Source organism: Camarhynchus parvulus, chromosome 15 (genome assembly GCF_901933205.1).
Source record: "Camarhynchus parvulus chromosome 15, STF_HiC, whole genome shotgun sequence".
NCBI classification, from domain to species: domain Eukaryota; kingdom Metazoa; phylum Chordata; class Aves; order Passeriformes; family Thraupidae; genus Camarhynchus; species Camarhynchus parvulus.
This window is the reverse complement of record NC_044585.1, coordinates 2,492,107-2,517,955: the sequence shown is the minus strand read 5'-3', so window position 1 is coordinate 2,517,955 and position 25,849 is coordinate 2,492,107. Positions and strand designations below refer to the sequence as shown.

The 25,849-nt window shown below is 42.9% G+C and overlaps 1 protein-coding gene across 1 annotated transcript; it reads left to right on the top strand.

Annotated features, from left to right (window-relative positions):
• The first annotated feature begins 4,727 nt into the window (after positions 1 to 4,727).
• CRKL (CRK like proto-oncogene, adaptor protein) lies at positions 4,728 to 21,361 on the top strand. Its single transcript, XM_030958829.1, has 3 exons — positions 4,728 to 5,553; positions 8,663 to 9,125; positions 17,627 to 21,361. Exons 1-3 carry the CDS (start codon positions 5,240 to 5,242, stop codon positions 17,759 to 17,761), a joined length of 912 nt encoding a protein of 303 aa, XP_030814689.1. The 5' UTR covers positions 4,728 to 5,239; the 3' UTR covers positions 17,762 to 21,361.
• The last annotated feature ends 4,488 nt before the right edge of the window (positions 21,362 to 25,849 follow it).

Sequence of the window (25,849 nt, the reverse complement as noted above, 5' to 3'; positions counted from 1 at the left end):
AGTTCAATAGCTTTTTCTTGGTAAGAGGGACATTTGTTGGACTTCAGCACTGTCAATTTTTACCTCCATCTCTGAACCTTTGCCAATTAGCAAATAAAAGACCTGGTAACTGCAGGAAACCCTGATTAGGAGCTTTTTCAGAAAATACTTTTTTGATAGTGAACTCTGGTCTGCACACAGGGTCTGGAAATACAGACTTTGTTACACTGCAATATTAGAGACTGATAAATATTCCTTTTTTGCCTACAGAGTTACTTGTGATGTGTAGGAATTAAATGTAGCCTGCAGATGTAAGGACATCCCTCTCTGACCTGGGTATCACTAGAACCATTCCTTCCAGACTGCAGGTGGCAATTTGTTTCCTCTGCAAACAAATTATTAAAGTGATTGGTTTCCATTTTCCATTTTAACCAGCACCTCTAGACAGACAAGTGATGCCCTGTGTTATACAAAGATACAGGGTTACTTTTGTTATTTAGATGAAACCTTACTTAGCCTCTAAAACAATGAAAAAAGAATTAATAATTCTTTGTCTAGCTCCTTTTCCTATGTGTACCACTAGAGGGTATTACTCACTGTTACAAATAACCAACCTGAGAGGCTAATTCTTAGATTACAGAGGAGAATAGAAGACATTAATGACTAATTAATGAGCCAAATCAACTTCTTGAGAAAACTTTAGGATAGAGGGGTTTCCACCTTCTACCCTGTCACTCCTTCTGTGTGTGAATACTGATTTCTAGAGAGCCCATCCATTATTCCATTTATCAGCATGTGCTATTTTGTGATTGCATTATTCACTAAATGTTGCAGTTGGATGCTCTGCAAAGCTAATGAATATAAGGCTCAGAATGCAATTGCAAGGAAATTATAGCAGATGATCACCTACCTTAGCACTACATTGTTTTTCTCTTGTTTTTACTTACTGGTATAATAACCCTAAGTTACATGAACTAACCCTAAGGGCAGGTAATATTTGATAAAAATATAACTTCTTGCTTTCAGCCCCAAAATTTCTTTACATCTGAGCATAATGTGACTTCTGAAAGTTAAGTATGCATTATTGTACTTGCATATATTTCATTTAGGTAAAAAACCACAGAGATTAGCTCAAAGCATCCTAATAATTTTTTAACAGTAGCTCATTTTAGGCCAGCATGTCCTTTTTTCGAACTCACACACAGGCTAAATAATAATAAAATTGCTTTGCTTTAAAAATGTCAATTTTCTCTTACTCAGCAGACATAAAGCACTTCTTGTTTACTGCCATTACCTATATAAACAAAATAGGAAAGATTTCAGGTTTGACAGGAGGATTTTTCAGCTTTCTGCAGGAAAAATTACAGGTTGATACACAGAGCTGTAATTATTATTGATTGGTTTTCCTTTCAGGAACTGAACTTTCATGAGCCCACTTAAGCTTTCTGTTACCTCAAGAAAAACATTTACTCATAGGGATTTCCAGCTGATTCTGTATTTCTTTTTATTTTATAAATTCTCTGGTGTCCTAAATATGTCAATCTTGTATCTGACAGTAAAAGGCTTTTTTTTTTTTACAGTAAGCTCTCTGAGCCAGTGTAAAACAAGACATTGTGGACAGATGGACAATGAACTAAGAAAGCTTTAAGTTATTTCTGGTCTGTGAGAGGACAATCAAACAGCTCTTCCCGAACCGAGTGATCAAAATACCAACACTTAAACTGCTGATACTTTAGGAAGTCCAGAAGAATAGTAATTAGCTTCCTTGATGATCTATTTTCCTATTTCCTGCCAGCACAGAGGTAAAGCTGTACAGGCATATTTGCCAGATTTGTAATTAGTGGACTTGTATCCTGAAGTATTTCAGGCTTCCACATTTGCAGAAGTGATTGTGATTGCTTCAGTTTTGTTTCATAACTGCTTTCACTACTGTATTTCTTCTCCAGCTGTCTACTTCCAAATCCAACATAGCCTTTCCCATTTTCCTCCTAGTTTAAATTGGGGTCGTTAATTTTGCATTGGAAGCATACCCAGTACTTGATTTGAAACAAAATAAGGATTTTTATTCTGTACCCTTGACAGAAATTTACTTCTCCTTACTTAGGGATGAGCCACATGTACAATTTATTTGGCACTCAGCCCAACTGATGGGATCAAAAGCTTCTGGTGAAAGGAAGAAGGAACAGCTGGGCACAGGGAAAGAGGTGCAGGGCCTTCTCAAGGGAATATTCTGCCAACTGAGGTTTATTTCATGGGCAGCTGATGCACTTTTCAGCTCCCCACCTCCTCCACTGCATTGAAACTGGCCATGCTCAGCTGCCAACAGGTAAAGTCAAAGAGCATAGAGGTATTTATATGTACTAAAATGGTAAAGTGGTACCAGACATGCATCCATTCTTCCTAAACCAAATGCATTTGTAGGGATGTAATACACCTGAGATGATTGGCTGCAGTCTAGGGAGTTGGAGCCCAGTCTTAGCAGAAAACATTAATGATGAACAAGTCACCTTTTTCTCATATAGATGTAGAATGTGGGATCTTTTACCGAGAATATCTGGTTCAGTTTAACCACAGTTGCTAGAACTGAGGAGGGAATTACTTGAAGGATGCACACAGCCTGCATACATCCAAGTTCAGAACATCTAATTTGAAAGTTCATTCAAACTGAAAACCTCTCCATGCCTTAGAATCCTCTCTGCATGGGAAGGTGGAAGTGTTGGTTCTTCAGCAGCAGTCCAGCCCCATGCAGTACTGCACAAAAACTGGTTTATAATTAATACTACTTACTTCTTACAACTATTTTGAGATTCTAGTATTATCTGTACAAAATGAAGGCAAAATCACTATGTATTATTGTTTTTTATTTTAACAAAAATTGTAATTCAATCAAATGAAGCAGCAGGAATTTTTATTTCCTTTTTATATACTATGAGTTAGTAAATCTGCTGCTAACTTACAGCTTTTGTAATTATTTTTAAACATTATTCAGCATATTATTGCAAGTCCAATTGCTATCTTTTAATATTTATTTTGGCCATGGTCAAACAGAAAGCAAGCCAGATCTGTTCAAATGACACAAGAAAACATCATAACCTTCATTTTCTATTGTAGCCTGTCTACAGGTGTTTAAAACTGACTCTTACTGGCAGATACAAGCACTTAAACCAGGAGGAATGGATCAGAGGTATAGCTACAAGTAAGATTTCCTAGTAATGGATGAAATTTTTTTTGCATAGATGTGACTTTTCAGATGCAATTATTCATCTCTAGGTCACTGTTCTGCTGTACATGACTAACAGCTGTTGTTTTCCACCCAGGAGATGGCTGGATGTCAGCGGCTGGTAAAATGATACCTGCACATGGATTCAGGGGCTGCTTTAAGATCCTTTCATCTTAATGATGAGACTTTTCCTGGATGGTTTTGTCTACAACATGACACTGGAGAAGTCTTCCATTTTAGATGATTTGAACTCTGCTAAATGTCTGCAGAGACACAGCCCATATGTTCCAATCCAGACACCTCAGCTGGCACTGGCTGCCAACGCAGGATGAGGAACAAAGAGGAAAAAAATGACTGTGTAATGACTGAACTTTTGGAAAAGGCAGAGCATGAAAGAGAGACAGCAAAGCTGCAATAACACTGCACAACAGTCCAGTTAAGAGCTTCAAGACAGACATCTTAAATCTATTTCTCATTTGAACTGGCTTTTTTTTTCTTTCTTTCAAGCGCTGCTTCATTTCACGTTGCCAGCCCTGAAGCAAAACGAATACCAAAAGCACAAATTAAATGAAGTCACAAGACTGAGCTAAAATCACACCATTTGCAGAGGTTTCTACACCTCCGGGGAGCAGTGCAGTTATTGTGTTGCGCCCTTGCCCACTGCGGCTGGACAGGCCCCGGGCACTGAGTCAGAGCTCGGTGCCTGTCTGGGCTCCCGGCGCCAACCTCCCTCTCAGATTCAAACAGCTCATCCGCACCGTGTGCCAAGCGCTGCCCCCGAGCCCTGCTGAGTCCTTTCCGGGGCTTCCTTCCTCTCCAGCGGCTGCGACACCATCTTCCCTCCCGCCTGGGCCACGCTGCGCTTTAACCCCGTTATCTGCGAACAAGGCTATGAAGAGGCAGGAAACGGCCCCTTAGAGCACGTAGGAAATTATCTCGAGATCAGAGATGATTATCACAGCGGGCCGTTTTGTTCCTTAAAAGAAAATTAATTAACTAGTAAAAACCAGCAAAACCTCAGGGGAGGTGGTGTCTGTCTGCAAACCGCCTGGGGTCAGGGTGCTGGCACCCCTCAGATCCAGGAGCAGTGAGAGCGGCCCGAGGCAGCACCGGGGAGCAAAGCCCGGGGCTGGGCGGCACCGAGGAGGGATGGGGAGAAGATGGAGGGTCCCCCTCAGATACCTTAAGGCCAAGGGCTGGGGATTTTCTGGGGGTGACCCGTGTCAGAGCGCGCCTGCCGCATCCCCTCACAGGGCAGGGCTCCCTCAATGCTACAGGCGCGCGGTCACCCCCGCCTCACTCACCGCACCGACCGGGGGTGCGCCAGGGACGGCCGGAGTGACTCGCGCGGAGAAACGGGAAGGGGCGGCTCTCCCGCTCCCCCGGGCTCCCGGGAGGGGCACCGGGGCACGAACCCCCGGCCCAGCCCCGCCGCCTGCCTCCGCCCGGCCCCTGAGGCGGGCGCGGCCCCGCGCTGCCGCCGCCGCCATGGCGCGTGCGCGGGGCGGTGTCTCGGAGCGGTCGCGCGGCCCGGCGCAGCCGCCATTTTGGAGCTCGGCTCGCGAGGGGAGGAACCCGCGGGAGGACGCGGCGCCCGGCGCTTCTGCCTCCCCGTCCCGCCCCGAGCCGAGCCGGCTCCGCTCGCCGCCTTCTCGGGCCGCCTGGCCGTGTCAGCTGCCGCTGCTCTTCGTCACCCGCCTGGCCGGGCCCGCCGCAGGCCTGAGAGAGGCGGGAAGGATGCCCTGCACACCGCGCCGCTGAGGGAGACTCGGGGGCCCTGCGCGCCGCGTCTGGCCAGCCCCACCCCAGCCGCTCCTCGGCCCTTCGCCTCCAGCGGCGCGGAGCTTCCTTCTCCCTGATCCCCCCTTCCCTGGGTTTCCTTTCTCCCGGACTAGGCACGAGCCGCTTCCCCCTCGCCCCCAGCCCGCTCCACCTCCCAGGCCTCTCTGCCCAGGCCTCCGCCGGGTCTCTTCCTCCGCCTGGGCCTTCGGGCTCCTCACCTTCCTTCCTCCGTTTCCTTCCCCTTCCCCGCCCGGAGCCATGTCCTCCGCCGCTCGCTTCGATTCGTCGGACCGCTCCAGCTGGTACGTGGGCCCGGTGTCCCGGGCGGAGGCGCAGACGCGGCTGCAGGGGCAGCGGCACGGCATGTTCCTGGTGCGGGACTCGTCCACCTGCCCGGGGGACTACGTGCTCTCGGTGTCCGAGAACTCCCGCGTTTCCCACTACATCATCAACTCCCTGCCCAACCGCCGCTTTAAGATCGGCGACCAGGAGTTCGAGCACCTGCCCGCCCTGCTGGAGTTCTATAAGATCCACTACCTGGACACCACCACCCTCATCGAGCCCGCGCCCAGGTGAGTGTCCCCCGCCCCCGCCACACCCTCCGCCACCTCTGCCCGAGTGGCGCCAGGAGGTGCGACCTGGAGAGGTGTCACAGTCCAGCCCAGTAGCTCCGGGAGCCTGGCACTGGATGTAGATGCTATGAATAAATACTAATAAATTCGTTTCTAACACTGGGCCTTCTTAACTCTCTGGACCTCGCCGACAATTAAAAGTGTTGCTCTTCCAGTCAAATAATCCACGGTGCCTGTGATGACCTTGTGTGTGAAGGTACCATGGACCTCTGCACGGGCTGTAATTGCTTTGAGAGAGGGTGTGGTCGCACGTCACCCTTTTTGTGTTACCCTTTTCTTCTAGCATTGTCTCCGTTCCAAGGATGGTTGAGAAGCTGGTTCACCAGTCCTCTCCCTGATGGAAGTACAGCCTCTGAGCTTAGTTTGCTGTCTACCCCTGCACCCACACTGATTACAATAGAGCTGGCTTTTATGTGATTAGACTGCTTCACCCTGTTAAGTCAGCATTAATACATTCTAGGGCAGCATTTCCCAGACTTCTAGAGTGGCATTTCTGTGTCAAAAAAAAGTAAAACACTTATTTCACTTATTTCTCACAGTTTGCTTATGGCACTGTTCATCTATATCTGCATATACCATACACTTCACTGACAAATGCTGTTCTAGGAGAATGGGAAAATGTGACTTGGCTATGAGCTCCTTCTTTGTCCTGGTCCCAGCATGGGACATACCTGCAACATGCATCAGTGAACTGCTTATGAAGAACCCTAGAATATATTCCTTACTTTTAATTAATAAAACCTTTCTCAGTATCTTTTGTCAAAACTTTTGGGCTTCCTGGATAGAATGAAATTAAAATAAATAAGAGAAAACCAGTGACATATTAAAAAAATAAATCCAAATTGGTTCACTTCTGAATTCTGCATTTTAATATTTTATTATGTTTTGCAGATTTGCAAGCTCATAAGAGGGAGGAATAACTTTGAGGTTTATAATCACAATTGAACCTTGGCATGGGCCAGTGCTTAATGACAGTCACTTGTCAAATATTGACAATAGCTTGTCAAGTTGAAAAACTCAAGTGTTCAAAAGTCATTCTGAAAGCTGTCAAGTGATGGGCAGGATGTGACAGAAAGCACAACCTTCAGCAACCCTTCAAGCTGCTGGCAGCCTTTTGGTACTGATTGTGGCTACAGAGATGGGTAGATGAAAAAAAAATCTTTTTCACCATTGCAGGAATGGAGCTGCCCAGTGTTGCATGCATGCTTAAACTTGTGGGGAGTTGGGAAGCAAAAAAGTCCTAGGCTGAAGCAATCTTCATGCTTACCTCTGTTCTCCAGCCTGGGTACTCTTGAACCCTTCTGGATGCAGTAATTTGTTCTTAATCATTTATGGCCATGATTGGCTTGGCTTTCTCAAAACACTTGAGAACTTAGAGCTGATTGCACTTGCACACTTGGTATTTGTGAGGAGTCCTGTGTGATATGTTCTGTGAGCATTTTAGTACCATCTTATTTTCAAGGTTTTGGTTGCATATTGTTCTCTCAGCACAGAGACAAATGGGACCTAACCTGCAGTGAATTGACTTTTTAAGCTTTTTTATAGAGCTACAAATGGCATCCAACTGGGTGTTTTTACTTAGCATGACTTTGTTAAAACTCTTGGAAAAATCAGTTATGTGGTTGATGATTTTAAATGCTGTGCAAAGGAGACTTCCTGCTGCAAGGGGGAGGATGTAAGGTAGCATTCCCAGATTTTTGGGGTTTTTATTTTTAATGGACCGGATTTAGAACAGGGGTATGTGCTTCAGAACTGTTATGCTAATTCTTATTTCTCTGGCATTTTCCTGGGCACAGATGCTTGTGCTTTTGAAAGCTGTTCATTCTTTTAATTTCACAAAGTACAGTCTGAAAGGTGGTTTCTATATTGAGCTCTTCAGTACTTCTAGATCTTGGGGATGACATCTTAAACTTTTAAAACAGTTCTAAATGGACCATTTTAAACTTTCTGTTTGTTTTGCATCTCTGGTAGTGAGCTCTGACCATCCTTGCTGATGTTCCTGAAGCCTTCCTTCTGCAGAGCAATTGCTCCTGATTCCCTGCTCTGGCTGCAGCAGGGTGTCTGAAAGATGGAATATCTTTATCTTCAGGGCTTCTGGCATATCTTGCAAAAATCACAGGGATTTGACTTCCATCGTCTTTTGCAAGTAGCAGAAGAGAATTGAAGTAGGCTAATGACATGCATTCTTGCTCTCATAGCTTAGATAATAAGTATCTGCTGTGGCCTATATCCACTGAGGCTTTTTGACAGCTGCTCTGAATAAAATATATAACATTTATGATGAAAATAGTGAAAGCATTCTCATTTGATGGACAATCTTATATATTAACACAGACAACAAAGTGACTGTATTTGACAAATGATGGACATAGTAATAAACAATTATGTAAATAAATTATAGATAATATGGTTAATAGGCAAAGGAATATTTATAGAAGGGTTGCTTTTTTTTTTCCTTAGTTCCTTCTTATCAGTGGATGCAAGTATTTCTTACAGTCTTTATGAAGATGTCATACCATCTTACTTTTGTTCCCTTTTTCCCCTACACTGCTTCAAGTCTAGCATTTACTTACTGAATTCTTTAGAGTGGATGCTGAAATTAAAATTATTTGGATGACTTTGGAGGTGGCAGGGGACTCTTGGAGAGATTCACAGCTACACTTTTATGTGTTGCCTTTCCACCTCAATCACCCAAACAGTCTTAATTTGGTTTTCTGTATCATTACTCTCATAACTTAAGCTATAGAATTAATTTGACTCTAAGATCTTCACAACAATCCAGAACAGGTGGATGAAGATTTTGCATTATTTCTCGCAGTTCTCTGCATCCCATGATAGATTATATTTGGCTTCTGGGGAAGCTACTTTGGGTATTTAAGTCATTATTTGAGAAGTGTGAGTTATTAAATACCTCAGAGTGCTACCAAGGCAATGATTTTGTTACAGATCCAAGTAACTCTTCTCTATTGATGTTCCTACTGCAGACCTGGCACTTAGCTTTGTTACTGGCAATACAAACCAATAGCTGTTCCTTTTACCAAACCCTCAGGTATCCAAGCCCCCCAATGGGATCTGGATCTGCCCCTGCCATGTCCACTGCAGAGGAAAACCTGGAGTACGTTCGGACTCTCTATGACTTCCACGGCAACGACGCCGAGGATCTTCCATTTAAAAAGGGAGAGCTGCTGGCAATTGTGGAGAAGCCAGAGGAACAGTGGTGGAGTGCCAGAAACAAGGAGGGTCGGATAGGGATGATTCCTGTTCCTTATGTAGAAAAGCTGGGCAGACCTTCTGTTGGGAAGCATGGGAACAGGAATTCCAACAGTTACGGGATCCCAGAACCTGCCCACGCTTACGCTCAGCCTCAGACCGCAACTCCCCTGCCCTCAGTATCCAGCACACCTGGAGCAGTGATCAATCCTCTGCCATCCACACAGAATGGACCAGTCTATGCCAAAGCTGTCCAAAAGAGAGTTCCCTGTGCTTATGACAAGACTGCGCTGGCATTAGAGGTAAGTTTTTCCTCCAGTCTCAGAGTTTTCAATTGCCTTGTGAAAGAAGAAACTAAAAATTGGTATGATGACTTCATGTGGAGTCTGCTTATTTATGTCGAGGGACTGAGAAGTTAGGTTACATTCTGAAGAAACATCCACAAGGATTGCTTCATCTATACCACTTCCTTTGAGAAAAGTAACTTAGTAAATAACTTTAGGACCCGTGTTTTGCCTCCCTGCTTGCTTGTTCAACTGTGCAGATGTTACAAGGGTAACATGCTGAAGAGTGTACCCATGCTGAAGAAGTGCTAGTGAGAGGATGGCTTTGCTTCTCCACCTAATCCTGGGGAAGGAAAGAGATGTTTCCTTCATCATTGTAGAGTTCCAGGCTAAGAACTGACAGTGGCATCCCTCAGAGAAAGGTAAAGGTTGCTGGCTGATGCACTTGGTGTTTCTGATCCTCAGCTCTGAGATGCACTTGAAGATCTTGTGCAGAGCTGAAACCTGGGCAGAATATATCAGACATATTCCAGTCCCTTTTGCTTTGGTTTTCAAAAGTGGAATTTAAGGAACCTTAAACTGGGGGTGAGGAGTGTAGTGTAACCTCTAAAATGCTGCAAGTTTTTGTGCTTGCTATTGCATTTTAAATTTTATTTTTATTAGAGATATCTTGTAAAACTTTAGAGTGCTATTCTGTAAATAGTAAAGAATTCATATCATACTTCTAGTTTAACTGGAATAAATGATTGATTGGAAGTTGTTTTTCAAAGCTACATCCAGAATACTGATACTTTTACATTTAGATGATACTGAAGGCTAATTAACCTGTAATTCAAAAAAATGTCTCACCTGGAAAAAGTGAAATTTGAGCATGCTGCAATACTTCCAGGCACAAATGCAAGCAAACAAGCATAGGAAGCAGCAACATTTTAGCAAGTAAAATAATAATGGTTTTTAAAATACTTTAGAACTTTTCCTGTTGTTTTTGCTCAGTTACTTTGCAAGTTAAAGCTGTAACCTATGGCTGCTACTTTTGACTGTAATTTGGAAGGTTGTGTTTGTGACTTCCCATTATTCAGAGTGCTCACCCTAATTGCTTTACTCCTGTATTTGTAAGACTTCTAAGGTTACTCTTGTGGGGTTAAAAGTTAAATATGAATCACTGGAATTTCTTTGTCTTGTGAAATCTAGCAGCTTGTTATTTGTGAACAGTGTGTGAAAATTATCATAGAACAAAGTGTAAATTCACTGCCAACTGCACTGTACAGAAAATTCCTGCCAAAACTACTCATGCTTCTGCAAGCAAAGCAAGGCAAGAGATTGATTTTGTTATGCTGTCAATGTGTCATGGAATTACTTCAGGGAACTTGCACTGCTGCAGGGAGCAGAGCCATTTGGAAGGTTGGTCCTTACATGTAGACTTTTCTGACTTGCCCCTTAAGTGACCTAGTTAACCCCATCAGTTTAGCTCCTCTAGGACACCAGTAGGATTAATTCTCTGGCCAACAAAAAGGCTTGACTTGGTTTGAACCTTCAAATTACTCAAGTTTTGTTTGAGAGATTCTTCTCATCCTCTAATCAGTGCCTCACGTTTTTGGGTCTCCCAGCACTGGCATATTTTGTGTTCCCATGCAGTCTGTTTTCTTTGCTAGTGTACCTCATGCACACTGTGGCTTTCAGAAGCAGAATTCTGGGAACTGCTCTACATTTTCATTGAAATCAGTGATTGCACTTTCTCCATATCAATCCATGCATAGGTTCATTATAGCAGTATTTTTTTTTTGTCACATAGGCTATTCTTAAAGAAAAAAATAATTCAGCTTCTTTTCATTATTTTCCTTTAGTTTGCCAAACCCCTGCAGGGCCCTGATAAAATATTTAATCCCAGCCTTGTGAGGGCTCTACACATTACCAAATAAACTGAACCATTTGAAACTTCTGTTTTGTAAGACCACTGAAAGTAGTGTTAGACAAAAAACAGGTTATGGGACTGTTTTGGGGAAGAAAGTTAATGGTGTTCTTTGATAAAAATATTATTTGACAGTTCTCCCCCTCAGAATAGGTGTACCCCAAGTGGCTGTTCAGCTGCTACAGGTAGAACACCTTGTGAGTGTAATCACTGATTGTGCAACCTCATTTCAACTGATAAAGCAACGTGAAAGCAAAATATCTGTTTGCTGGCTGTAGCCTTGTGTGGTCAGCACACAGACAGGACTAAAAAGGAAGAGAACAGCATCTGGAGTAAATAAAGCCATGGCACAGTAATCTGCTCAGCTTCCTTTTAAGTGGAGCAGTGTCATTCTTCTTGGTCCAGCTTGAAAATGGGACAAGCTCCCTGCCTGCAAGTGCAGTATTTCCATTGTACACCATGATTGTTTACAAAGCTGGCAGAATTTTTCTTTAAGAAAAGGTAAGAATTTATAGCCTGTTACAGAGAAGTTTGTTTGTAAGCAAGCTGATTTTTGTTTTTGGTTTTTTTTTTAATTTCTTACATGGAAAATGTAAGTGACCAAATGATTATTCTACAGAAAATCTGAAATGAGATCTGATAGTTGGATAAAGATGAATTCAACTGCTGAATTTAAAAGTGTGACAATTTAAGAGCAACTACAGTTTTATTTCTCTAGGATAGTTGATAGGGCATTTATTTTTGCTGGGCTAAGTTTATTTAACATTATATAGAATCACAGAGTGGTTTGGGTTGGATGGGACCTTAGAGCTCATTTCATCTCACCCCTGCCATGGGCAGGGACACCTCCCACTATCCCAGGTGGATCCAAGCCCCATCCAGTGTGGGCTTGGACATTTCCAGGGATGTTGTTGTCACAGCCTCTCTGGGTAACAATATTGGTGTTGTTGAAGTTACTAATGTGTAAGTGTTGACTTGATCCTATTGTGTTATATACTCCACTGTTACTCTCTAAAATTAAAAATTAATCTGTTTATAGGCTAAAATGGTAATTGTAAGTATAGACATTACCTCAAAGCTTGCAGCTGGTGGTACATGGAATTTTGGGCATCTCCCTGCACCAGGGAACAGTTAGTAAAGCCTACAATAAATTACATGTATTTCTAAGATTTACATATGCTCGTCTGTTAAGTTACTTTGGCAGTTCAGATTTAATGTTTTTAATGAACATTAAATTCTACAGATTGAAGTTTGCAGCTTCTCACTACAACTAACTTCATTACTAATATGGGTAGGATATTATGAATTCTGCATTAAAAACACCCAAACCACTAAACAAGCAAGCTGCAAAATAAAAATAGAAACCACCAAACCCAAGCCCAAACCGAAAAGCTCAACAGCCGAGAAGCCAGGTCTGTTTCTTTACTTGTGTATTTCTAGCCAAGAAACGATTTCCTTCCTTTCTGGTGCTGCAGAGGAAGGGGTATGCAGGACAGGGTTACAGTGTCCTGTGCTTTTTGGGACCAAAACTCAGCACCACAGGGTTATGCACTGCTGTTCTTCCATCCTGCTGGTTACTGTGGGAAAACCAGGAGGGCAATCCCATGTTCAAAGGATTTACACTTTAAGAAGGTGATGGATTTGTCTCTTTGGCACCATTACTGTGATCCAGAATAGCAAAGTCTACCTGAAAGTTTCCCAGCCTTTAAAAACTTGTAGTAATTCTATAGCCAGCCTATTAGAAATAGGGTGCTCATGAAGCCTTGTTTCAAACTGACAAGCTCCAAGCAGGACATGAACAACAAATTCTATATTCACTTATAAAATGGAATTAAATAGGGTAGGGAGCCAGACAATGGGAGACCAACAGCAGCCACCAGATTTATACCTGGTTTGCTTAAAAAATGATTCTTAAATGCTCTATTCAGTGTCATAGTTAATTTTGAAGGCAGCAGTGGTTCTAGAGTTCATCTCTAGACTTAACAGTGTTACTGAATCAAAGATTTGTATTTTTTTTAAACAAGAGTTGCACTGTATTTTTAAAAGTTTTTATACTAGTGTTGGCTTTTTATAGCCTTGTGCCAGGATTATAGTGTTAAGTAGTTTACCTTTTTGTGATGTAGCAATCACACATGTGTGTGTTTGCTAGTACAGAGTTAACCTGCAATGTTTCGGTGAAATAAATATCCATCCACCATAATTATATAACTGACTTACAGTATTTCTCTGGAGCTTGTTACAATTAGGTTACAGTTAACTTTTTCCCTCTTCAAAGGAGAGCTGAGACAAGTAGGCCAAAATGTGCTAGCAGTAGAACTTTCTTAATTAGGAAATTAGGCTACTTCTTTCAGTAGACAACAAGCATTGTGTTTTTCTTAAGCCAAGGAAACTTAGCCTAGCTGTGTTACACATTAAAATGCATCTAACCCACAAAGTCTGGATTTTAAGCAAAGTATTGATCCTATATTTGGGTAAATTTTTGAGCAGGGACCTTTAGTTGCTATAACGGTTGAACTGAAAGTGAACTCTCCAAATTCTGTACAGTCAGGACAGTGACTGTAAGGAGACAGGCTACCACCTGTCATGAAAAGCAGCACTTTTTTGATGCTGCAGCCCCTACTCTGACAGTTTTCCAGGCTCTTAGTGAAATGGAAAGTTCCTTTGTTTTAATCTGTTCCTAGGTGAGGCCAGATGAATTGCATCTAGCACTTCCACATTCCTGTGTTGCCCTTGAAGCTCCTTTCATGCCTCAAGAATGGATGAAGCTTTTCCTCTGAACTGTTTGATTCTCCAGTGTGGGCATCAACTGTGTTCTGGCCCAGAACATCAGAAGTGAAGGATAATTAAGTAATTAAGCTGTGCTCTTAGCCTGGTGCTTTCCTTCAGTGTCCTTTTGTCCTGTGTGCAGAGTGGCTGAACTCTGCCTCTCGTGTCCCCTTTGGGGACAGTGAGTATCAGGTATTTTCTGGGTTGGACCTTGTCTGTTCTCCTCCAGACAGGCAGCTGGCCTGAAGAACTGTTTTGGTATGAATGTTAGTGTTACCAGAGAGGGTGAGCTGTGACACTAATTAGGATAATGACTGAGGTTTAACACCCTGTAGATTCCAGAGAGCAGTGTTTTCTATAGCACTGACCCAGTGGACTAAAATGATGATTTAGAATTTTAATGCATTTTTATCACCTTAAACTTAGATTACAGAAGTTTATCAGCCATAGAATTATTAACACAGAATTGTTGGAATATCTGTAAAACTCATTGAATTGGTTGACTAAAATGGCTTGCAGGAAACCTTTTGCAGAGTGTGAATCAAATGGAAGGCAGGTATGGAAGAGTCTAGAGTAATGAAGTAACCTTTCTGACTGGCATGTTCCACAGCTTGTGTTTCCCCAGGGCTTTGAATTCATGCTCTAACAAGGACATAATGAAAGATGCTATCTAAAAGACATTTTGATTTTTATCACTTGGGTGTAACCAAATGGCTGCATTTCAGAAGTATTACTCATTTCAGCAGTGATACTTCATTCCAGTGATGCTGGTGTGCTTCCCAACTGAATTAGCTGATCTGGGAGATGCTGAGTCCAAGGAAGTGTTCTCCTCATCTGCAGATAAGGGCTATTAGCTGTCCAGAGTCATACAGGAAGTTTGTGGCAGAGATGAGAATAGAACCAGGTCTCCTGACTCTGTCCTGTGCCTAATCATAAGACAATTCTTCTGACTGGCTTAAAACATTCTCTGAAAATAAATAATGTGTTAAATAATTCTAGTGGAAGATTGCACCTCAGCTGACCATGTTAATGGCATTAACATGCTTTAAAATTTATGAAATAATGCTTTTAATATTTATGAAATAATGCTTTTACTTGGGGGAAAAATACATAGAGGGACTAGTTGACTAGATTTTTCTAGACATTTTTGAAATTAAGGTCTATAAGGTAAGATCCATTAGTAAGTCTAGCATGAAATCAAGGTTCCTGCACCAAAAATCTTATTTCAACATGCTGTTTAATTTAGTCTTCTCAGGGAAACTACATTTTTAAAATAATATAGCACAAGAGGATATTCAGCAGCTTTCATTTAAAAAAAAGCCCTCTCAAAAATAGTAGAAAGTTATTGCAAATTAATTTACTATTCCAGTGGCTCTCAGCACATGGGAGTATGTTTTGAGCAGCTTTTGTCAGCCAGCTCTCTTTAGTGGCAGATGCTGGTGTGCAGCAGCTTTGCCCACCCAGCAGCATAAAGCACATTTTACATCTTTAATCTACAGGGCAGTTTGTTGCCATGCAATAGGAGACATATTTTAAATATTCTTTTCACTCAGCTGAAGCAAAGATTTCTAAACCTATTCACACTGTGAGTCTTTCAGAACCAAGCAGAAGAATATCTGTTCTGGAGCTTCAGAATGAATAATGGATTGATCTCTACAGGACATGAACAGATTGACATTGTCAGACTCTCAGAAAATGCAGGTCCACATTTTTGATTCAAAAGATTATTTTTAAGATTTAAGGGTTTGAGAGTAGGTTTGGTTTATGGTGTAGTGAAACACAACTCATTAGCTTTAAACTGTTGTGATATTGGCTGCATCTTCCTCAGGTTGGGTCTAGAATTTGGAATCTGTCTTCAAGGGTTATTTAAATGTAGCAAATGTAACACTGAGTATTTATAGATCTTATCAGCATTTTCCTAAAGAAACATTTGCTAGGTTCCTGTTTAGGTCATCTTGTTACTATTTAAAGCCTTCTTGAGTGAGGAGTCTGACAAATTGTGCTTTTTAGCAAATGTACAATCAGAGCATGCTGCAGCAGGCCCTGAGAGATGAAAGGCAGTTGGGTAAATTCTGAATTCTGTGTGTACATGCAGTGTTTAACTGCCCAATTCTGTACGCTGGCTTCATGTTTGAGGTTAGGGGCAGCATATATAAAAATGTCCATTTCAGAAATAATATGGCCACAGTTATATCCTAAGAACTTAAGGGAGTTCAAAGAGTTTTCTCCTCTCTCAAAAGCACAAGATTACAGTTGTTCCAAGTGAGACAGTCTCAGATATGGGGAGCAGACAGGACACAGACAACCAAAGTAGTGGAGAAAAAGTAGGGAAGGCAGAGCAACACATAAGGCCTAAATCTCTGAGAATAGTTTCAAAGTTCAACGAATTTTATTTTAAGAGACATAACACTGAGTGACTGACTGCCAATGAGTTTATTAAGTATCTTAAATTTCACTTAAGGGTTCTCACTTCTGTGTGATCTTCCAAAATACCTGTTATGGTAATTGGGTTAAATGGGCTTCAGATCATCTAGTGACATGCACACTGTTTTGTAAACTCAGGGCTTTTTCTTTAACATAAAATATACAGGTCTCACCTGAAAAGTTTAAGGATGTTGCCAAGGGCCTCTCTGCATCTGGTCTGAATTTCAATACTATTTAGAAAATGTAGACAAATTGCTTTACATACTGTATCAATGTCTGTGTTTTCCTTAAATAAGATTAAAGTTTGTTTCCTTTGAATTTCACAGCAGTAGTTTGAAAACTGAGGCTCAGTTACAAAGAGTTTGGACATAGTTTGGGAAAGAAACTTAGGAACTGTTGGGCATTAGTCATTGGCTGGTTCTGCTTTTTGTGAAATTAGCTTCTAGCTGCTAATGTCAACTTTTCTAATATTTACTGTAGTTACCACATAGAGTCAAATAAGTAAACAGGAAGGGAGGGGGAAAGTCAGAGAGCTGCTGTAACAGACCACGTGCTCAGCTCTCCAGAAGCATCTCCGAAGAGTGAGTATTTAGCTTGTCTTAAATGCTTCTTGTCAGTTTGGGTATTTCACTTTGTAAAGTGTCCTGATCCAGATTAAATACAGCTGTTGAACAGTAAGAGTATAATTTATCATCATTTGGGCTGTTGTTTCATGCTTGATCATAGCTTAGACTTCTCTCATTTTCCACTGCCAGATAGGAAGAGAATAGTAATGGTAGGAAAGTCTTGACATGTCATCATTCCTGCTTCAAATGCTTTGACAGGAAGTAGATGTGAAAACCACAAATAAAGTTAGAATCTACACCTACTTCTACTAAAAATAATAAAAATTGAGATTGCTTTTCCCCACTTTTGAAGTGTACCATTATTTTAGAAATTACAGAAGGTTCTTAGATGGTGATCATCAGAGCTTCAAGTAATGGCTTTTTTGCCTTAGGAATCTTTCTTTGAAAAACTACATTTCTTTTAAGTCAGCTGCTGCTAAAACCAGTCCCAGTACTGTGCTCTTTTGAAAGGATGCTGTGACTCATCACTGATGGTAGCTTTACTGATGTGAATTTATATCTAAGCTAAAGATACTGTTGCATGAAGCTGTAAGCTCTCCTATAAAAAGAGGTGTAGTTCAGTAATCTTTATAGATATACATGTAATTAAGAGTCTCAGAAAGAGCACAGACAACATTATTATGTTTAGCAACAAAGTGCTGGTATTGTAATTCAGTAAAAGTAACTTTTCAATTGATCCTTCTGCCAAGAAGAGGACAAGATTTCTTTCCTGTGATGGACTTGTTTGTGGTCTTCATTTGATTTGTATCAGAGGTGAGAAGGGATGTATGATCAGGGTGTTTTTGTCTCTGCAGGTTGGAGATATTGTGAAGGTGACGAGGATGAACATAAACGGGCAGTGGGAAGGAGAAGTCAACGGGAGGAAAGGGCTCTTCCCGTTCACGCACGTGCAGCTCTTCGACCCCCAGAACCCCGAGGAGAACGAGTGACTCCCCTGCCCCACTCACTGCTGCTTCATTCTCCTGGCTACCATTAGCATTCTTTGAGGTGGGATGATGACTTAATGGCACATTGCTAGCATTGCCCATTTTCCAGCTTGCTGCAGTTTGACAGTTCTTTTAATGTACATTTGGAATACACACAACTGAAGTCACTGCCTGACCTTCAGATCATAGTTACGTCATCCAGAATTTTGTTTCACTTTTAAAACTTTTTTGGGCCTTAAGCTGGACAAGACTGAACCGGAATACAGCAGAGAGTATGGGAAAAAAAATCTTTCCTGTTGAGACTTCCATGGACTTTTTTCTGGTTTGCTCAGTAGGAAGAGCCCTAATCTTAGATCAAACAAGCAATTTTGTGCATTACTGTCCAACAAAAAGCAACAACAAAAATGCAATTTTAGAACTGAAGAAGATTTAGTTTTGGAATTACCTGTCCTAAGGTAGTACACTTAAAATGATGGTTTCTTTAAAGGACAATAATTGGAGCTTATGTGTTCTAAGCAGTTGTATTAGACACTGCTCTTTTCTGTTAACCCTTAAGCTTGTTGTTGACCTTCCTGAAACAGTGTGTGTTACATGCAAATTACCATTGATTCAGCTGCATTGAAGCTGAGGCATTTATTTATAAGGAAACCCAGGAGGAGGTTGTACTTGTAACTTGGTTTTGACATATTTAATGCGTTTCTGTTGATTTTTGCAAGCGCTAACTGTAGAAAGTGAGCTTTAAGGGGAAACACGTTGGCCTGGTCTACAAACAGCTCTTCTGCAGTGTTGAAAGTGTAGTTTTACTAGTACAGAAGTGCTTGTCATCAAGCTGTTACTTGGTAGATCAGATTGCCATGAGGAGAGTTAGGAGTGGGACAGAAGAACTTGGTAAATACTGATAAAATCCTCTTATTTAAACATTTAAAGACATTTTATATCCATTTCTCTGCAGACTCCCTGCTCTCTCCAAAGTTTCCTAGCTGTACCAGCCCCAGCTCATCAAAAGCTCCTTTTCAAACACAGTACCTTTTTACCAGGGTGTCTGTGTTGCTGTGCTTCTCTTCCAGAGCTGCTTTCATCTTCTTTTTCCCTTCCTTTTTTCTTCCTTGCTCATATCCCAACTCCTCTGCATGCTGACATCTTTCTTTTACCCTTCCTAAGTCATTGGCTCTGTTTTATATATGACCCAGGTCCCTCCCCTCCCAGCATCCTCTAGAAAATGGTCAACTGGAGTCAGCTGCCTGAGTTCCTATGGGATAATGCTCGGGCTGGAGGAGGTCAGGAGGTGTCTGTTACTAGTGTAGCTCCTTCCCTCTTTGTGTAGCTTTTTCCCTCCTAAGCTCTCCTGCTGTGATTGTTCTGCAGCTGGGTGCTCGGCCTGAGCCTGGTGCAGGATATGAAAGCGTAGGCACAGGGGAATCCTGTGCCACCTTCCTCAAATGTGTGTTGTAGGTGAACTGGAATGCTCTTTTCAAAATGATGGAACACTGAATTAACAGAATACATGTCTGCAAAGATACAGCTACTAAACCTCCCTTTTCAGACAGCCTGGTTAAGGCAGATGTCCAGTGTGGAAGCTGGCAGGAAAACAGCAGCTCCCATTTTTCAGCTTTGGTAGGCTGTTGTTTGTAGCAAAATGAGAAGCTTCAAACACCTGCAGAATGTCATCAGATCTTACAAATGTCTAATGATATAAACATTGTCTTAAGTTCCAGCATGTTTTCTTGTTGATTTGTGTTGCTTGATCCTAATAAAAGCATGTTGTTGGTAGTTCATGTGGGAGTGCCATGAGATCCTCCGTTGGAAGGCACTGAAGAACTGCAGAAATGGCATTCACAAGCAGACATTCAAAATGCCAGGTTTTAAAATGTCTCTCCATTCATCTATTAACTGTTTTCTGTAGTATTGATCAAGTGGCTGACAGTCTGGAAGTTCTTGTAGAGCATTTTACTACCAAATTAACTGTGAAGTAGAGTAGCATTGACTGAAGTGTTTGGTGCTGTAATTCTTGACAATAGGCATTGACATTTTGTCTTGCAAAGAAAAGCTATGCAGTTCTCTTAACTAAAGAAGGTCATGTTTGTCCTGTGCCCCAACAATACCTGCTTGTTTACTACACAGATTGTACTACTGAAAGTCATCTTCTGAATACAAACTGCACTAAACTCAGTCTGCTGCAGAGAAATCTTATTTCAGGCCTGACCTAGTTACAGGCAGCTCTTCAGAAGACTGATTGTAGAATTCTTCCTTTGCGTGGTAAATAAATACTGTGAGATTTGAGATCTTGAACAGAACTTTTAACCTGATTTTTTTTCACTGAAATAAACATCTTGACTCATCCCCTCATTGAGTAAGGTGCACGCTTTGAACACAAACATTGTTTTAGGTTTAATTATGTTCCAATACTGCAGAAAAGCAAAGTACTTTACCTTCAAAACTATGCAAAATTTGTGTGTAGTGGTATCTGATGCAAAGACAAGAATTCTTGAATTTCTGTGAACCTGGTTTTAGGTCATGAATGAACAGTGTTTCTCCAAGTAGCAGCGGTGTGGTTCAGGTATGTAAAATGTGGTTTCAATGTAGCATACTGACCAGCCTAAGCTGATTGTAACCTCGCTTCAAAATGTGTCTTGGCTATTTTACTATGAGACAAGTATTTTCATATAAAGACTGCATTGGATCAGTGTGTGTTTCTCTTTGAAGGACTCTGCAATCTCAATTGCTTGTCGCTTGCTTACACATGTGCTGTCGTTTTATGAAACCTCTTAAATCTGAGTGATAATCTTATCAGTGTAAATGTTCTTGGGCGTGTAAGGTAACCTTGATATGAAGCATGTGAGCCTACAAGTGATGGCTTCAATCTATGCACCATTAAAGTTGTCCTTGCTTTGGAACTGGGAGCTGGTGTAATGACCTGGTGCCACAGTAGTCAACTATCACGAAAGGCTTGGCTTCCTCCTGCTGTGTACATGTGTATATAGACATTGAAGCCTCTGACCAGTCTGAAAGTTTAAATGAAAACTGTTTTAATCAGTGTCCATCACTGGATAAGCGCTTATTTAATTCATGATTGTTTACAAATTGGGAAAGAATAAACAAAAGGGAATATCCTGTTTGGGTTGAGGCTCTGAAGAGCCTGAGCATTATTTTTGTAAAGGGAAAAACAGCATTCTTTGTGCCATTTCATGTGCCTGTAAAGTAATTTTTTATATTGTATTAACATCCTGGGAATGAGTGGGCTGCCTTTGTTTTTTAGTCCAGTTTTCAAGCATTTTCCTCAATACCTGCATTTGAAAGTGAGACCTGCCTAAAAGACTGCCTTTTGGGACCAGTGAAAGCGTTCCTGTATAGTTGTCATTTTCTGTTTATTTGTGTTAAAGTGTATTTTGGGACAAGGATACAATTATTGCAGTGGGAAAGGTGGCCTTGTATTTGAGACAGTCTTCACTGTGTAAACTTTTAAACACAATATGTAATTTAAAGACCATGATCTTCAGGCAATAATATTAAGTGTAAGCTTTTAAATTTTATTTTGGGGATCATAGCTTGTTTTATTTTTTGTGCTATAAGATTAACAGTATTAAATGAATTATATTCTTAGAATATACGGAGTGTCTTTTCTTAAGATTAGTGCCTTTTTAATTTCTTACTCCACTTAATTCATAGAACTGGTCCCAACATCAAGCCACTGTGTTCTTTCCCCAAGGCCCTGTTTGTACAGTCTAAATAAAACTTGCCTCAACTTACAGTATTATTTGTCGTCTTTAGTCTGAAACCCTCGACAATAGCAGCAGAGTGTCGAAGCCCTTACTCTGTCCTTGCAATGCCTGTTCTGTGGGTGAACAGAGCCTGCCAACTGAAGTTTTCCAGAATCAAAGGAAGAATTAAGCAGGAGAAAATGCTGTTGCCAGGCTGAATGAAACTCTCCTGTTCCATCCTCGTGCCTCTTCTCAGACAGTACTGCTGGGCTCTGGAGGCTCAGATGAAAAAGCTGCATCTCTGGTGATTCAGATTTCCACTGCCTCCTCTACCCCGGCGCCCGACACGTCCGTGCTCTTCCTGCTCCTCCACCTCTGTATTTATTGTGCTCTTTGGCCCAGGCATTTAAGGGTCTCTGGAAACCATAACCTTTGTTTACTGTGATGCCCTGGACTGTGCTTGTAAGAATGACTGGTTTATGCAATGGTTTGAATTTCGCTTATTATTGGTTGAGTAACTAAGGTGTAACCTGTGCAGGCGCTGGAGAGCAGGGACTGCAGCTCTGGCCCCTGCCATGAGGTGCTGGTGCAGAACATCAGAACCATCTGTGTTTGGAAGTCAGAACCCACATCCTGGTCATCTTCTGCCTTTTCAGTCCAGATCAATAGTAACTTAACTAAACTTAAAGGGTTTTTTCAGTTAAATCATTAACAAGATGTTGATACTTGAGCTGATCCTGTAGAGGAGGAAAACTTAAGAAGAACATCAACCATGCAACTGCTGCGAAGGAGAAGCCTACAAAGCTTGTATTGGTTCCCTGGACTCTGTAGGTATGGTGACAGCCTCGTGTTTGTCTTCTCTGGAGTACAGATTTCCATGTGATGTTAATAAACATTCATAGCCAACTCTGCATAGTGTCTTATCATCAAATAGTCACATTTGGTAAGTTATGTTTTGGAGAAAATCAGTTGTGTTTTAAAGATAAGAACAGGTCAGATCCATTCAGTGGGCTTGGTAATCCTGTTTCAGGCTAAAAGGCAAAAAGTAAAAGGAAGGAACAGGAAGCAAGCAGTAACTCAAGGTGGCTTTATTTGTCTTACTTGCATTCAGGCTTCCACAGGTGCAAATCTGAACTAGTTCAGTTACTTCAATCCAACAACAGGCAGCACAAGCCTCCATTTTTCAGTGCAAGCTGGGATCAGCTGGGTTCATCAGTTTGTCACTGATTTATTTAAAAGGTTTTATTTCTAAACTGGTGTGATGTCAAACACCCTTTTAGACATACCCAGAGGTGTCTGTTGGAGCTTACACCAGTAGGAAATACACCTAAATACACCAAATAAACTGCAGCCACAGCAGAACACAGTTCCATTTCTACATGTTTCTCCAGAGTGTGGAGTGTGCACAGATGAAAAGCTCCTGAGGTCCACACTCACCTTGGAGCATTTGTACTGATTTTGGTCCCCCATATCATCCCCTCTGCCTTGTTTTCTAGAGAACAGGTCAGCTGCTCCTGTAGCAGCTGTTGAACCACCAGTCACAGCTCAGCAGGGATAGGTAAAGCAGTTCTGATTTCAGGAGCTCTCCATCCCCCGAGCTGCAAACCGGCGGTGGCTGTGAGAACAGCTGAGCCCCGCTGCAGCAGGGCTGCGTGTCCAGGGGGGACAGCAGGGCTAGAAACCATCACAGCTGCCCCCGAGTGAGCCTCCTGCTCTGAAATGCAAGCCCTGAGAGCTTGCCGAGAGCCACAGCGGCACCGATTGTTGTGCCTCACTGACACCGAGTGCCCTGTGCCCACCCTGAGTCAAGCTGTCCACGCACCGCTCCAGGTGCCGCCCTCCCCGGGAGGTTCCAGCCCGGGAACGCAGCGCCCAGCGCCGTGACTCAGCCCCGTCTGCTTCACGGGGCTCCTGCTCCAGACTGCCACAACCTCGGGAGCCCAAAGCTGAGCTGCCCCTGCTCTGCGGTGTGACCGAAGGGATGGCAGCCCCTCGGTGCAGCCTCACCTGCGGCAGATCCATCCCGCTGCTCCCGAGGCAGGCGGGGCAGCCAGAGGCGATGGGGAATTAACGCAGTGCTCCCCTCAGTTAACCTTCCCAGCACCTGCTTGCTTCATTCCAGGCATTTTGTAACCAGAACCCTCCCAGCACGCGTTATTAGCCTAACCCGCTGCTGGCACACCAGACAATTGGGATCAGAGCTAAATCTGGGCCATCCACAGGGAACTGGCTCCTGCTTTGTACGTCCTGGCTGGTCCAACAAGGGCAGCTGAAAGTCAGTGCTGAGAAATCTATTACCAGCATTTGGTCTAGAAATGTATCACTAAAGCTGAAGTGAAAGTGTGGATCCAAGGGACGGTTAATCCCCCTTCACTGCACTGATTCCCAGTCTGTGCCATCCAGTGAATCCTCTCCAGACCCTCAGGCAGGAGCAGCTCTCGCTGGGCTGTCAGAGGGCAGCAGGGGTAGAAGGGCAGTGCTGGACATGCTGCTTTGCCTTCCCCCGGCTGCCCCTATGCCCAAAATCCAACTGATTTTGGGGGGAGTGGCAAATCCAAGGAGAGGATGCTGTTTTGAACAGACAGAAGGGACTGACATAAGTGAACAACAGGAGCTGGTTTGAAACTCTTGGCATTCGACTCCTGTTCAGCCCACCAGCAGTCAGCAGCCAAGCTGGAGACCCCCAGGGATGCTCCTGACAGAAGTGACAAACCCAGCCAGGCCTCAGAGGGCACTCTTGCTATCCTTGTCATAAAAAATACAAAAATCAAACTTGGCAATTTTTCATTACTGGGAAGTGATGACCCCCTGTATTTCTAGACTCGATTTCCACAGTTTTAATTTATTCTGTTACTTTACTACTTTGATCTGGATTATGTGGTTCAGGGGCTCTCATGAGGACTTCTACCTGCTGAATCCACTTCTGTTATGTTAGACCATCTCTTCTTTCCCTCTCTTCTTGTGACCAGTGATACAATTAATCCACTGACCTTGAAGAGAAAGAGCTTTTCTCTTTCCAGGTATTGCAGCTGATGCTCTGGCTCTGATTCTGCAGTGAGGATGGATACACAGCTCTGGGCTGGAATCCTGCTGAGCACCAGCCTCATGCTCTGCAGGGCACAAAGGAAATGTAATTCATCAGGCTTGGCCTCCGTTGTGTGAAGAAGAGCCATATCCCACAAAGATCAATCACCCCTGCTGTGCCCGACTACCTGGAATAGCTGTGCCTACTCGGCACTTTGGAGAACCAGATCTAAAATTAACAAAGATCATTTCCTTGCAAGAAATAGCACCTTGGCCTGGACACGAGACACATCAGCAGGAGTCTGAAACAGAAAGGCTAAAATTAACTCAGGTCTGGGATTCTGCTGAATGCACTAACACAGGTGTGACCACCACATGCAGGATAAGCAGCGCCACTGGAAATCTCTGGCCAAAACCATCCCTAACTTCAGGATGTACCCCAGCAGTGACAAAAAGTTACTAAAAGCACTCAGTAGCAGCTCCTGCCTGTATGAGGCTCGGTCACCCACCCTCACCATCACTAGTGACCATCTGATCGAGGCAGAGGTGGGTGATGGGATGGGAACAGCTCTCTCATGGTGCTGGATTTCTAGCAAGGCTTTGTGCTTTTACAGCAGCAGAAGCCCCCAGACCTCCACAGGGTGTTTGTGAGATCAACACCAGCAAACTTAAACAGACAAAATAAAGACACATTGGAGAGCAGCCTAGGAACAGAAAGTGTGCACTGTCCCTAACAGGGCAGTAAAGATGTGGGACTTGCATCCATCAGCCATGCACGGCTCACCTCCCTCACTGCAGTGCCCTGATTTCAGCCCATGCTGCAGCCCATGGCAGCACTGCATTGAACAGCTGTGGAAAATGGAGGGGGGTGGAGATGATGTACCTGGAGAAGGACAGGCTGATTTAACACCCCTCCCTGCTGCCAAATGCTCTGTGGGCTCTGCAGTCATCACCCAAAATAGAGGCACAGTCTGTGCCTCCTCCAGGAGACAGTCCCTGCTGGAAATATATCAGGACATTGCTTGGGGCAGTGATTTCCTGCAGGAGCCACCTCAGCAGATGCCAGCACCATGCCCTGCTGTACCTGGCTCCTTTCCCTCTCCCCCAGCATTCAAGCTGCCTGTTGATAATTGTTACAGCCTGGGAACACAAAACACAGGGCTTGACCTAGCAAGGAAGATAGGCAGGGTTTGGGCAGAAGGGAGGAAAGGTCCTGCATGAACCTCACAAATCCACCACATGTGGCTGTCACCTACTGTTCAAGACACAAGGGGTCCCTTCCTGGCAGAGGAGAGGGGCTCCAAGGCAGCCCCTGGGACAGCCTTGTCTCTCTGGGACCAGACAAACTGCTCCAGAGCCACCTGCACTT